Below are 15851 nucleotides of genomic sequence, written 5' to 3'. Positions count from 1 at the left end.
CAGGGTTATCTGCTTCATACCCGTGAGTGCACTACAAAAACCATTCATTAAGCAAGCAGACAACCACCAAGCTTCTCAGACTGAACAAGGAACACAGGGGAGACAGACTACTAGTCAGTTATGATATAAACTATATAACTTATCGTCTCCTGCTAACTGTAGCCTTGCTCAACGCTCTAAAGGACCATACCTTCATTTCTTGCTTTATTTAGTTTTAATGTCTTTTGATTACTTTTTTTTCCAAGGATGTGAATGGATGCCTGTTTTGGAGGTATCGACTAATTGTCTCATGATTTTGATGTGCAATCTGTGGGATGAGTAATGATAAATATAATAATAAAAAAGTCTAAATAAACATGTTTTTCCCATGTAATTTCATTAACTAGATTCAGGCCTAAATGTTAATTTTAACAAATCTACTCATGGAATGGTGTGTAAATGCTTATCATTTAGTTACTTTGTTCACCCAATTTCAAGGCATCAGCTAAGATTGTCTTAAGAGGAACAAATCAGATTGTAAGAAGAAATCTTTAGACATAAGAGCAACTTCACCATGGCAATATGAGGGATTTTTATTAAAAAATACTTCATTGTCAATCAGAAGTGGCCAATTACAGTTTGAATACACATCAACAGGGCACACAATTTAGCAGAAACAAAACACAAAATGTTGCATTAGGTTTGTTGCAAATATTAAATAAATAATTTCAAGCTACTGTTCCATTGTAATAACATCTAAATTAGCAGCAGTTAATTCTGAGGAACTTAACATGAAAAACAGTGGACAGGCAAAAATAACACAATTTGCCCTTGGTACTCAGTCAGTTACGCTATTAAATACTATAGACTCCTGACGCCCTCTGGCAGACAAAGGTATTGTATTACACTTCATTCATTGATTCAGTGCTCTGATAAGGTCATAGCTTCAGTACCTTCAGCTACAGAACCTTCCCAGGATTCATGAGGTTCTTGGGGTCTAGGGTGGCTTTGAGGCCCTGCATGACCTCGATGGCCAGGGGTCCCATCTCCTCTCGGGAGCAACGCTCGTTTCCCCAGGCCCACCCCGTGCTCCCCCGTACATGTCCCGTCCAGGGCCAGTGCTCTCCTACAGCGTGAGAGAAACAGAACTATAAATACAGGGATAAGAGAGAATGAGTTCAATGGTCAGGAACAAGGGGGCGATAAAGGAGAAAGGAAAGAGAGACGTACCTGGCCAGTCGCTCAGTGAACTCATGAACTCTAATGACCTCATCCTGGTCATTGGGGTCCATGACCATTATACAATGGAAGTTTCCATCTCCAACATGACCCGCGATCGGACCTCAGCAGAGAAAGAATCCTCAATACACTACTGGTCACACACAAACGTGTACAGTAACATACACAAACACTGTATCCTCTGAGTGACGCCCCACGAGGGAGTCTGTGTTGATTGTTAGCTAGCCGTTACCTGTGAGTCCGTTTAGCATCAGGTCCTCCTTGGTTTCCACAATGATCTGAGGGAGACGAGAGAGAGGGACGCACACATCTGTGGAGTAGGCCTGCAGGACCAAAATGGAGTCAGCACATTTCTGTTACAACATTACAAACAATAATGCCAAAGCGATTTACATTATTTATCAATAATTATTTGAGTCGAGTCAGAGCCTTACTTACCTTGCAGCCCGGTCTGAGTGCCAGGGCAGCGTACCAGGCATCGTGTCGTGCCTTCCACAGGCGCCCGCGGGTCTCTGCATCCCGTGCCCAGCTAAAGTCTGACCCACCGTTAGCCTGCGTGATCTCCTCTGGACAGTTTCCCATCAACAAATAAGAAGAAATCTCACTCTCACAAGTCAAATTTACAGCAAACTATCGCAAGTAACGTTAACTTAACGTACAATTACATCACATTCAGTATAGCAACAACACCGTATAGCAACAAAACACACACCTGTGACGGTAACCTGCTCCTCCACACTCTTCTCAGTGCCGTGGAACTCCAGGAAGAGAGTGGGGGCCACGGGGTAGGACAGCGAGTTGAAGCTGTTACAGGCGTCAATCATCACATCATCAAGGAACTCTGGAAAGGACAGACGTGGTTGGATTAGAACAAGGCTCCAGCTCCACTGAGAAGATGGTGGTAAAACACTTGGTCAGTGTTTTAAATAGCATCAGGTCCTCCAATTAGTGTCTAAAGCCCTTGGTTACTCTAAGTAAGAATGCATAGCAGTCTCTTGCTCAGTGTCAGTTTAAGATGGACAGGCACCTTACAGTAAGAAAACAATGAACGCAGAGGTAAGTTCTGTGTTAAACTAGTGAACGGCCACCTCGTCTACTCACCGATGCGTGCGATGGGCACTCCAGTCTGGAGGACCTGCACAGTGCTGTCCACTGCTGCCTGGACAGAGGGGAAGGTGCACACAGCAGACACCATGGCTTCTGGCACCCCGTAGAGACGCAGGGTGGTCTTCGTGATCACCCCCAGAGTGCCCTCTGAACCCACAAACAGGTTGGTCAGGTTGTAGCCCGCTGACGTCTTCCTAACGGAGACGAGAGAAGGTCAAAGGTCATACATGTCCTCATTACTGGTGAAATTAGAGAGAGAGAACACCACATGGGTTGTTAATAGCTAAACACTAAAACATGTTTTAACTGTCACTTTCTGTTTCAGGCCTAGCAGTGTAACCAATGATGTATATAACCATGAATATATCCATGTCTGGGAGTGTTACCGGGGCCGGCGCCCCCTGCCTGCTGTGTGGATGATGGATCCATCTGCCAGCACCACCTCTAGGTTGAGTACGTTCTCCCGCATGGTGCCGTAGCGCACCGCATTGGTGCCTGATGCACTGGTGGCAGCCATGCCACACAGAGACGCGTCTGCACCAGGGTCTGTGTGTGCCGACAGACAGTAGAACACCTCAGTGATTTCATACCCAACACTTCAAATATCCTTCACAACTTCAGGCACAAAATGCCAGCGAGAATGACGATCATGCAATACCATTGTACATGAAAGTAGTTCATATGATTACTTATATCAGGGGTTCCCAACATTTTCCACCCATGGAGCCCTATTTGACGATAGAAAAACGTTCCACTTAATTTCACAATGATTAACTAAACTCAGGCGTGTGTATAGTGACAGGCCTATTGGCCCGTTGGAGCAGTGACATCATCGCAGGTCACGTTACTCACCGACAGGAAACCACAGGCCCGTGTCTCTCAGGTAGGAGTTGAGGCCTTTGCGTGTCACACCTGGCTCCACGCTCACATCAAAGTCCTCCTGATGGAGGTCCAACACCCTGTCCATGTTCCTCAGACTAAAACACACCCCGCCCTTACACACACACACACACACAATTGGAAGACTTCCTATAGACCCTCAATGAAACATTGTGAATACAAGGACCCACGTTATTAGAGGTCAGGGATGCACTGTACAGACGTCAGTACCAAACAGAGCAGGCAGACAACACATTGAGCCCTTTTTCAAGACCTCTTACACAGCACCCTTCATTTAGACACCTTTAGGAGATGATGACACTGCATCCTGTCTTACTGTCACACACATTCCGACTAACATTGTGCGAGAGAATCAAACTACGTCAACATTAATTATTACGGCTTTTACACAAAACAACCTTCACTCTCGTAATCTCTCTCTCTAGGGTCATTCCATGTCATTTCAACAAGCCATGACACCCAGCATCTCAGATTGTTATTGAGAAATAAAGCTGATTGATTGCACCCAAATTGGATTCACATAATATTCAACAAATTATAGTACCCAAACATCCGATTTGGTCTGAACCTTTCCTACCATTGAGTGAGACAAATGGTGAAAAGCCACCCAGGCCAATCCCACCCATCAATCAGTATCCTCATAGCCTGGTTCCTCTCTAGGTTTCTTCCTAGGTTCTGGCCTTTCTAGGGAGTTTTTCCTAGCCACTGTGCTTCTATACCTGCATTGCTTGCTGTTTGGGGTTTTAGGCTGGGTTTCTGTACAGCACTTTGTGACATCAGCTGATGTAAGAAGGGCTTTATAAATACATTTGATTGATTGAGTAGTATGGAGCTGTGGCTTAGAGTATTGCTTATTCACCATTTGTAATGTATATCCCTGTGAATCTGGTGATGGTTTTTTACCCCTGTTTAGAGAAATTAGCCATTGAAGTCGCTTGCATTACTTACCATAAATTTGTGTGAAAGTACCATGATTTGTCCACTAAATACCGCTGTTCCTGCTATTGCCACCACACCCTTTTATCCATTTTTCTGGTCTCTTGTGTTAATTAAATGAATCACAACATTTTCTTTGGAAATTGGGTCGAAAAAACCAATAGCTTTTGCTCATGATGAAAATGTATTGTGTGGTCAATTGTGTGGTCAAGCCAGTCCTCCATGAAAGCAATTCAGTTTGTCCTTCTCTTAGCAACCTAATGCTTCAACCCAGCTCTCCTTGAATAGTCCAACAAGTGGCAGCTCTCTGAGAACTATCCGTATGGTGCAATTCTCATATGAAGACTTTTCTTTCAAGCCCAAAATGTTGATGGAGAAATGGGCTATTGACTAAAATGTTATGACAACCCTTATAAAATAATAAATATAATCCATTGCATGGCAGTCATATGTTATTCAATCAAATTCTTAGAAAACATCTCTATTATGTAGTGTGACTAGTGACATTTACCATTAAACCCAACCCAATACAATTACCATTGCAAAACACTATATATACACACAGTGTGTATTTGGGACTTTAACCATTGAAGTGCTGTAGCCTAATGGTTTGCTTGTTCACCAGGAATGGTCTAACTAATCCAGACCTTTTTGAAGGGAATAAACCACATGGACAGAAATTAAGCCTACGAGAATGAAAAACGGAATTGCTTTCATGGAGGACAGGCTTGAATTGTGAGGATGACCATAAAAATCTATTTTCATCATGAGCAATAGCTATTGGTTTTCTACCCAAAGTTAAAAAGAGAATGTTGTGATGTATTTAATTAACACAAGAGACCAGCAACATGGATAAAAGGGTGTGGTGGCAGTAGCAGGAACAGCGGCATCTATTGGACAAAACGTGGTACTTTCACACTTATTTATGGTAAAAAATGCAAGTGACTTCAATGACTAATTTCTCTGAACAGGGGGAAAAACCATCACCAGATTCACAGGGAATACATTACAAAGGATGCAGAAGAAGCAATACTCCATACTACTTTTCAAACACTGATAAACGATACTGTATACTGGTTGTTGGGGTTGGATTGGCATGGGGTGTGTTGGCTCCATGGGTGGCTTTTTATGATTTATTGGATTCCTGATGTCTTACTCATTGTTAGGAAGAATTAAGTTCCAAATCGGATGTTAGGTACTATATTTATTGAAGATTATCTGAATCCTATCAATTAAAATGGCTAATTTGTGTACAATCAATTAGCTTAATCAAATTATCTATAAATTCCTCTATAAATTCAGAGAGATTAATCAAACTTTCCAGGCTGGTATTTATCTTTCTCCTTGACACAGATTGATTCGCTCTCACCTTAAGTGCACCCACTCCTCCCTCGAGGCCTGTGCCTGTGCCAAAGGGGATGATGGGAAGGTGGTGGTGGTGGCAGATCTTGGCGAGGGCACTGACCTCCTCCACACTCCGCGGCCACACCACTACGTCTGGGGGGCAACATCTGGGATGAGAACAATCACTTAGACTTATTGGGTACTCCTAGAACCACAAAGGCACACCCCGAATCCCTGTAGCTATCCATCACAAGAAACACATCAGGGTTGGGTCAATTCGAATTGAAGGCAGTCAATTCAGGAATTTATGTGAATTTAATATTCAGATTTTGATTTTTTTTTAAATAGCTTCTACTGTTCAGTTTATTGAATTTATTGAATTGTAATTTAAGTTCACTTCCTGAATTGACTGGCTTCAATTTGAATTGACCCCAACCCTGAAACACATACACAAATCGAGTGTGTGCGTATGTGTGCGTGCATGTTAGAGACAGGACACACCTGCTCGGTGCCAGATGGCTGAGCTCACCTGTGTACAGACTCGTCTCTGCCATGTTGCTCCCTGACTGCTTCACCCAAGGACACTCCATCTTCACCACACACAGAGCGGAATGCAAGGATCACCCGCTCCCACCCACCATTCTAACACAGGGTCACACAATAGTAACAGTTTAGCCATACCTGAACAAGGGGACTATACAAGAACCACATAGGCTTATTGGACTTCTGACTGAATTAATAAACTGTATACTTCTATACACAAGAAAGGCAGAAAGGTGAATAAAAAAAAAATGCACAGAAATAAATATTATTATAAGCCTTAAAAAGACATGTATACATGCTTGTAACAAGTAATAAAGCATTACTGTTCACAAGTCCCGAAAATTACAACTACAAAAAAAAAAATGACAAAAGATAAGGGTTGACAAAGAGAGCCCCTTGTTTTCAGCACCTTCTTAAGAAAGTACCCACTAAGCATTTGACGTCTTTTTTGGGTCAATCATAGACATCTATGTTTAACAAGTTTGGATGGCACAGTACAGTAAAGAAAAGTGGAGTATAGTACTGTAGAGTACAGTAAAATATAGTAGAGCACTGCTGGCTTGCCTCTGAAGCTAAGCCGGTCGGTCCTGGTTGGTCCATGGATGGGAGACCAGACGCTGCTAGAAGTGGTGTTGGAGGGCCAGTAGGAGGCACTCCTTCCTCTGGTCAAAAAAAAGAACCCAATGATTGGGATCATTGCCCTTTGTAGGGTGCAGTCTTTTGGATGGGACGTTAAACAGGTGTACTGACTCTCTATGGTTATTATAGATTGCATGGCACTTATTGTAAGGGTGTTAACCCTGCTGTCCTGGCTAAATTCCCAATCTGTCCCTCATGGCCACCTAATCAACCCTAGCTTCCAATTGGCTCATTCATCCCCCTACACTCTCCTGTAACTATTCTCCAGGTCATTGCTGTAAATGAGAATGTGTCTTCTTTTTAAGTAAAGCAAAGTATACTCTTGTGCAGGGTTTCCCAAACTCGATCCTGGCCCCCCCGGGTGCACGTTTGGTTTTTGCCCTAGCACTAGGGGCGGCAGGTAGCCTAGTGGTTAGAGCATTGGGACAGTATCCGAAAAGTTGCTGTATCTAATCCCCGAGTTGACAAAGTAAAATTCTGTCATTTTGAACAAGGCAGTTAACCTACTATTCCACGGTAGGCGGTCATTGTAAATAAGAATGTGTTCTTAACTGACTTGCCAGGATAAATAAATACACAGCTGATTCAAATAACCAACTCATCCTCAAGCTATGATTGTTTGAATCAGCTGTGTAGTGCTAGGGTAAAAACAAAACATGCACCCAATTGGGGCCCTAGGACAGAGTTTCGGAAACCTATTGTACCCTACTAAACTGTACTCTACTAAATGTATCTCTACTGTGTCGTATTCTACCGAATAAAACTCTACTGTCCTGTACTGGGCCTGGTTTCCCAAAAGCATCTTAAGGTTAAGTTCATCGATAGATATCTGAGCTGTTTCCCAAAACCATCGTTATTAACGATGCACTTATAAACGCTTATATTCTAACGCCTGTCTCAGACCACTCTTAGAACAGTTAAGTGCTTTGATAGATGCCCTTTTGCCCTTCCGTGTCACTTCATACACAGAAGAGGTTTATCTGTCTCTGTGACTGCAGATAACTTCACAACAAAGTTGACTACAAATACAATGTCTTTGAAATTGTTGCAAACAAGCAAAGGATGAAAAGATGCTTCAAATGAAAACTAAGATGACTGCATTAGATAAATAGCCTACCTACTGTACAGTATAGGCTACATAGGCCTATATACTGTATTTCAATGATATTGAAATACATTTCATGTTCATTCAATTTAGTTTTATTTGGCTCCGGTCAGTCATTTTTGCCTCAACATATTTCATGATGTGTAGCCTAACATGAGCTCAATGTTCCAAATCTGTGATTTAGTGCATTTTTATTGGATAAGATTTAGAATAAGCCACCTCAATATTTGCAGCCATGAGTGTTTATCTCTCTAGGAGCTGATTCGTCATCAGTATTGTGAAATAATTCTAATGTTAAGGTAAGATTTTGCTCTACGTTTCTTTCGACTCCATCAGTATAGACACATGCTTCAACAAAACACTTAGCGACCGTTCTATCTGTGTGGTGTTTTGTGAAACGGGTGTTACATCTTCGCCAGTTGTAGGAAAGATGCATTGTTAAAACACTCATAAGCCTAAATTCCGTCGCCATGGGGAAACCCGGGCCTGTACTGTATTCTACTATACTAAACAGTGCCGTACTTTATGATTCGTTCAGATTTAGATCTGGCTCGCACAGGCCAAATGTGTACTTGTTTGGGGGCGAAACTAATTAGCCTAATACCCATCATGCTTTGCATTACATTTAGGTCAGTCAGCAGACACTTATTCAGAGTGACTTAGTGCATTCAACTAATTTGTTTTTACATTTAGGTCTAGGTCAATCAGCAGACACTCTTATCCAGAGTGACTTAGTCAGTGCTTTCAACTAAGATAGATAAACAACATATCAGTCATAGCAAAAAATAAAAACATCTGTAACCGTTACTCTAGAATGCTATTGTAGTTGAAGTGGTCTGCAGTCTGCTCCTCTTTCCTATGAAGATATAATGCTTACTTAATTAAGAATGTATAGCAGTTGAATTTTGGCCATAGATTAAATGCCTGAAAAATACGTATTTTCCACGTCCGTAAAATACCTATTTTACCTTTCATTCAACACCTATAATGCACTGATTTCAATGTCCGGAGAAGACGTCTTTAAACATCCGGAAAAAACGTCCTATGTGACGTCTGTATAAGACGTCTTTTCATTTTCGTATAAGATGTATTTTTGACGTCCAGAACCTGAAATGCATGTTATGTACACGTCTGAAAAATACATGTTCAACGTAATTTTGCTTATTTGGTAGCCTAGATAGCTAGGCTATACTAGCTCTGGAAAACTAGGTGGCATTCTGCCTTCTCCCTACAGTTCTCAGCCAGTAGCTTCGCCCACAAATGCCACACGTGAACTACAATCCCGACGCTGTATGTTAACGTTTATAAATGGAAATCATCATCACTTGCTATATGGCTTTCGAAAAATATCGTATCTTTCATCAGTGAGAAAGAATCCTTCAAATAAAACATATACACATAATGTAGCAGTTTGCACTGATCCATTCAGCTATGGGTGCATCCATCTGACTAAACTACACCTCTCAGCTTCACATCCCGAGTTACTCTTACGCCACGTTCAAAACAACTGGGAGCTCGGAAATCTCCGACTTCCGACTTGAAATTCAAAACAACTGGGAAACACGGGAAAAACTAGCTCCGACTGGGAAAAATCGATTTGAAGGGTTATTCAACTCGGAATTCCAACTCGGGAACCCGGGCCTCTCTAGAGTTCCAACCTGACGATCACTGACTTCATGATTTGCACTGAGTTCCCTGTTGTTTTGAACGCGGCATTACACACAGGTGTTCGGAACAGTAAACAAGTGCTGTAACATAGAGAAATGGCCACACTAACCTTAACAAGGTGTGTATCAATTTAACCTTTAGTTAAAATATATATATATATATGTATATGTATATATATATATATATATATATATATATATATATATATATATATATATATATATATATATATATGTGTGTGTGTGTGAAAGATAAGCTTCTTGTGTTTCCAAAACAGTAGCGCAAGAGATGCATGTTAATGTTCAGACCGAGCGAAGGCTCTACTCGCCTACAGAATAAATGCAGTCGTGCATTTCGGTTATCTACCAGAACAAGATTATATCATGCAGCTCATTAAGCTTTTAAACATTAACTACCGGTATGATCAAAATATCAGAACAAACTGACACATTACCAAGTTAACTGAATGCTCACTTTTAAAGTGCGTTCTTTCTTGATAGTGCGACACTGCACAAAATTAGACGTTGACAGGTGAGCGTACAAGCGTCGCGTTGGTCTCAAGGCAAAGGTCATATTCACAGATCACAATGTCGGCCCGTGAAATATTTTTTATAATAAACTACTGTATACTAAATGCACTTATCTGTCGCCTGTGATTTCATAATGGACAAAGTATTCTTCCGGATCAGAAGTTTACAGTAGTGACGTCGAGACTTCTTCTTCGTTTGGTTTTCCGGTAGATCAGATGCTGTGTTGAATTGCTGCCATTCGCAGGTCAGAGTACGGATTGCACATTTTGTGACCAACAAAAAGGGAAAAACTTTAATTGCACCACCATCTAACCCTGCACCTATACACTATCCCACCACCCCATCCCACAACTTTGGCCCTAAACGAGCCTGGGAGGATAGAACCCTTTCTCTCAAAACGTCCTGTAGATCTTCTAAACTAAAAATATTTCCCACACAAATATTTATCTGCTGCTGCAACTACCACATCTATTTTCTGTGATTTCCGCTCCATTAGTGCAGTGCAATTGATCACCATGGCTATAAATGCAAGAAATCCAACCTTATTAAAACTCATCCTCGCTGGCTCTCTCTCTTCAGGCCTACTCATGGGGGTATCCCAGTCGACTCACTCATCTTTGGGCTATCTTCTACTCTCTTCACTGCCCCATAGGAAACTTTCTGCCCCACATGAACTCTGGCAATCTCAACCTGTCTCTCTCTCACGGGGCACTTCGGATCCCCAGCTGCATGGGCGCCCCCACAGTTGACTACAGTGCTTTCTCTATCCCAACTGCACACTCCCTCTGACTATACCATCCTGCACATTTCTCACATCGTGGGATCTCCCTTCTACACACTGCTGCAACATGTCCGAATCATTGGCACCTAAAGCACCGAAGCGGGTTCAGAACATAGGCCCTCACAGAATAGCAAAGCTAAACATGACAGACAGGGTATTCTCAGTCTCGCCATTGCCACCGAGTCTATGTCTTACCAAACGGCTGGTGTCACAAACACTAGGAATATACCTTTTAATTTCATCCACCTCTACACTCAACGCTATCCCACTGATCACCCTTTTTAGTGGCTCCGGAGAGAAAAGCCCACCACAGGTTGAGTCCCGAGCCACGTGACTCCAAGTGCCCACTTCCTCTAGGAGGTAGATAAACAAATCTAAACAATTAATCTTCTCGAAACTTTCACAAATATAACCAGTTTGTCCTTTACCCAGCTTGACTCAATGTATGGGTTGGCCAAAAAGCAGGAATCCACTCTTTCCAAAAATCGCACTCCTACCTGTCCAAAATCATCTCTGGTACGGTTCTCAGGGCAAACGTTGGAAGACTCTACCACACCTGTCACCACAGGTAGGCCCAATACATCCTGAACTGGTTCAACTTCAGAGCGCTCACCACTGCTGACTGACTCCATTTCGCGGTTAATCAAGGTTCTCAAGAGAGCTTGATGACCTATAGGTAAGATTACTTAGTTTGTAATTAGGAGACATAGGTATGTACACCTTGAACGAAGGTGCATACTCAGGAGACGAGTGTCTGATCTTAACAGTGCCAGTCTTACACTTTCGCATCATCGCACTTCAGATGTCGACCTCACGTCAGGTACCTGCCTAAACATTAGTCTCAACTAGCCAGACCTTGGGCAACGGCTTGTAGGCCCAGTGCAGTCAAAAACATGATTTCCCTGTGTTATATATATTTCTCCACACTGAGGTTGGAATAATATTATAAAATGTATGATGATGCCATTTTGTTGTAAAGCTGTTTGAAAAGACCTCCTGAAATTTCGGCCTGTTTTGGTGGGATGGAGTTTTGGCCAGGCGCAAAATTAGTTAATAGATCAATTACAGAGTTCCAAAGCTAGTTTTCAGTTGTCCCCTCCCACTCAGACCATTCCCAGTCAGTCCTAGCAAAATTCTTGCTTGAGAAATTGCTCTTTGCTAAGAAGCTATTTTTGTTTATTTTTTGACCATTTTAATTGAAAGCAATTACAGTAAGATACTCAGAAATGATTTTATATTGAGATAAAAACAGCTGTATTGGACCTTTTTTTAACTCTAGCATTCAAAGATTGCGGAAGTAATCCGTCTGGCTCGAGACACTACCTACACATTGAGCAGCAATATCAAGCAAAACCAATCAGGTTTCTAGTGTTTCAAATTTTAACATTAAACAGTGGTTTGTCTTGAATAACATATTTGGAATAATTTGTATAATCTACTATCCATTCGACTGTAACCAAGTTTTGTAAGACATAGCCATATCTATGAACAAAAGCCATAGCTATCAATTTGTTACTGTGAGCCTTTTAAATAAGCCAAGCTTTTTAATCAATTTGGCCAAAGTCAAAGTGACACATTGAATGGTGATGCATTTATAAAGGCAATTGTCATAGGGAAGAAGCCTATAGTGATAGCATCATTCCACTAGATGGGAGTATGGTACCACAAGTCTCCTCAAGGCTATTCTTCATCTAGTAGGCTATAGTCAGATGCAAGGGACAGTACTATTATATTTTCACTTGTTTATGTAGCTAGCCATTCTATTTAGAAAGCTCTGGTTTTTGCTCTAGTGACATGTCCGCTGGTCATATGAGACAGCAGATAATTGGAATGAGATATCTCCCTTTTTCCCAAGATGAAATCAATCAAAATATCTGGCTTCTCAGCTGTGCTGCTGGTAGGTTTTGTAGTATAGCCCCAGTACATAGTTTTGTCAATACACTTGTCAATGGTGATGATGGATTTTCACATTTCAGTGTGGGTCATTGGCCTGCAGTGAGATGGGCTCGGTTGGGGGCCCTTCAACCAGGATCAATAGAGAGAGAGGGTTATTTGAGGCAGTATCTGATACCCTTCTTATTCCACTGGTTCCAGAATAGCTTTTAGTGGACAAGCTGTCAGTCTGTGTGGCACAGGTCCCAACACCACAGACCAGAGCTCTCTGCTGCCTGGGCCAAATATGTTCAGAGACCTGATCAATGCCTCTGGGATGATAAAAATGCTCTCTCTTTCCACTTAGAACTTAAGGACTTTCCACACTGTTTGCCTCTGCTCATCGGCTTTAGTTTGTTTACAGGACTTTCTGTCCTCCTCCTTGGGTATTTACAACTGAGCTTATGTTGTGTAATATGTACTTATATTAACAAGTTGATTACATCTGTTACAGGTGTCTGAGGATAATCTCATGTCATGTATCATAGTCTACAGTAGCCATACTGACTAAAGAGAACGTGTTTTCATTATTTCTCTGCAAAGGCATTCTAAAGAATTACAATTTGTAAAAAGCCTTTGTAGTTGTGAATCATTGCTAAAGGCTACAGTAGACCTAATGTGATGTGGTTGAAAGGCCTCCACTAATAGGCCACTATGCCTCAACCCATAGAAATATGTGAGTAATGGTATTATTCCCATTGTTTCTTGCTTTCCTCAGCCTACCTAATTATAGACAGTGACACGCTGGCTGTTGCATTGCATAATAGTCTTCCTCTCTTGACTTCAGAACAGACATTTTTTCCCCCTGTATAGGCCCTCAGCCCTTCCTCTCGCGCACTGGGAGAGAACATCGGCCGCAGAGGACGCGAGTGAGCTGGAATGCTTTGACGTCAGTAGCAGGCCAGCGCTCAGAGCCGATCAGACAGTGAATGAATGCGCGAATACTGCAGAGGCGCACTCGCAGCATCGACCATCCATCCCTGTTGCCTCGTCCTTTCGGAGACATCGGGGCATACACACGCAACTGGCACAGTGAACACAACAGGACGTCGGGAAAATATTGGAAACCAATAGCTTTTCGATTCTAACTCATCAAGTAGTATTGGAATAGCAAGAAGTGCCAAGCTGTTTACAGAGGCAGGTCGCTCCACAAGCCTCAAGGATAACGCATTTTCCTCTCAATGGTAAGTTATTTTTGTAACCTGTTAAGGTAGCAATATTCTCACTCTTTTAGCAATTTTAGCATCATCATCTTTGGTTAGAATGTTATTGTCAGACCGCGGATGTTTACGACATGTCTATTTTTGTGCATTTCATCAGATGCGTAGTAGATGCGTATTTTGCGAACTCGGGACTGCAGTTGCGGAGTGGAAGTTTACCAGTCGGAAGCAAGTGTTTACGCTGGGCTGTTGTACTGCTTGAATTAATCTCCGTGGGGACAATGGGACAATTTGTTATTTGCATTTGATATCTAGCCATATGCGCTCGCAGATTTCACAGAAAATTACACTGACTAACTGATGATCGATCCATCCGCTCTAATACCCAGATTCCTATTCAAGTTTAGCTGAAACTTTTAATGCTTTAATGCATGTAAAGAACTGTTGATGTTCATGATCCCATAATGAAACATGATGATGATGAGTCAAATTATTGTTCATGTGTTCTGTGTGTGTTGTCCTTTGTTAGGGGGCTAGCAAGTCCGGTGGGATCTCACAGTGCATTGTGTGAACACTGATAACTCTGTAGCCTATTGGTCGTTACTGTAACAAGAGAGCTGGATCCTGGCCTGCACCTTGTCTTTTTATTGCCTTGGCTTCTCCAGGGAAACCATGGAGCATGGGTCAACTCTTAGTCATCACAGGACCACCAACCAGAGAGGGAGAGAGAAGGAGAGGGTGGACAGGAATACAGATGGGGTGATTGAATAGCAGAGGAAAGTTAAAGCGAACCTACAGAGTTGATAATTGAGGGAACAAACATGTGTTTGTGTGTATACAGTCAGAGTGCATGTGTGTGTGAGGTCTCGTTGGCATGTGTACAAGTTACTGCTTATGACCATCTTGTCCTCAGTTTATTTTTAAAACATTTGCGGGACGAGACAGATTGTCCTCTGCCTGCGCTGTGTCCCCTGGGTCATGGGGAGGGCCTGGGAGAGAGAGAGGGGACAGGAAAGAAGGGAGAGCAGCCAGGTCACACAGGCCCTGCAGCAGTCAGTCTCAGCACACAGCCTCTGTTAGTGCTTCGATCTGCTGCATAAGGGAACAGAGTGTGTGCTGCTCAACACATCAACTAACTATGTGTCTCGGTAGACCTTGAGAGCCATGCTGTCCTCAACTCCGCTCTCTCATTACCATGGATCGGTGAAAGGACTGGATAGGTGTCCACCATATTGATTTGACTGTCCATGACCAAACTTTGGGCCCTAGTCATGAGGGAAGGAAGACAAGGATAGACCGATATAAGGGTATTTAAGACACAACCCACTCAACACTGTACTTCCCCTCCCAATTGTATTTCTATTAATATTAAAATGCTGTTCCATACAAAGGGAGAGACAGAGGTAATGGAGGAGTTAAATATGTGATGAGTTTAAATGCTGGGAATGAGTGTGGAATTGAATCTACTTTGTTGTAATGAGTGAATTGAGAATTCAGAAGAGAGTGCTCTCTCAAGTCTCTGCTCCCCTATTCCCACGTGGACCTCACCATGTTGAATATTGCATGATGGGAACAAGTGAGATGAGATCATACCTAAGGAAACCCCACTCTGTTCCTCCATCCCCCCTCCCTCCATTTTTCCCTTCACTATCCTGACTCCATTTCCTCCTCCCTCCCTTTTCCCCTCTCCATCCCTATCCTCTCACTCTCTACTCTACCCTCTGATAAGAAACCGAATGAGTCATCCCCTTGCACCTCTCTCGTTATGCTTCTCTCACACCATAATCCTACCCAGCTGTACCATGTGTGTGTGGCAGTGCATGGATCATATTCACCCTTGTCCTTGTGTTAAAGATGCACTATCAAACTTTTGTATAATTTCAGCCAGTAGTTTTGAAAGTGGTGCTCTTGAGCCAAAATGGGTCCCCTTTTTTTGTGTGCTGTGTCATTCAATCGTGTACTACATCATCCGTTTTATTTTGCAATTC

General features: G+C 42.4%; 2 protein-coding genes across 2 annotated transcripts in view; one reads left to right on the top strand and one right to left on the bottom strand.

Moving 5' to 3' along the window:
- Positions 1–554: 554 nt before the first annotated feature.
- On the bottom strand, positions 555–10167 carry ldhd (lactate dehydrogenase D). The gene is given in 12 exon segments (XM_014124375.2): positions 555–1034; positions 1036–1105; positions 1210–1321; positions 1451–1541; positions 1657–1784; positions 1931–2059; positions 2320–2519; positions 2712–2871; positions 3178–3319; positions 5531–5672; positions 6035–6147; positions 9935–10167. Coding segments are annotated over 12 exon segments (1482 nt in total). The 5' UTR covers positions 10034–10167; the 3' UTR covers positions 555–938.
- A 3350-nt stretch (positions 10168–13517) lies between these two features.
- snrkb (SNF related kinase b) overlaps positions 13518–15851 on the top strand; it is a 37172-nt gene continuing 34838 nt past the window's right edge. The window contains exon 1 of the mRNA XM_014124371.2: positions 13518–13887. The gene's annotated coding sequence lies outside the window, so the exon portion shown is untranslated. The remainder of the gene's footprint in view (positions 13888–15851) is intronic.

This window comes from Salmo salar, chromosome ssa10 (assembly GCF_905237065.1).
Source record: "Salmo salar chromosome ssa10, Ssal_v3.1, whole genome shotgun sequence".
NCBI lineage: Eukaryota > Metazoa > Chordata > Actinopteri > Salmoniformes > Salmonidae > Salmo > Salmo salar.
Note: the sequence above shows the minus strand (reverse complement) of the source record. Positions and strands in the feature narration are given on the sequence as shown.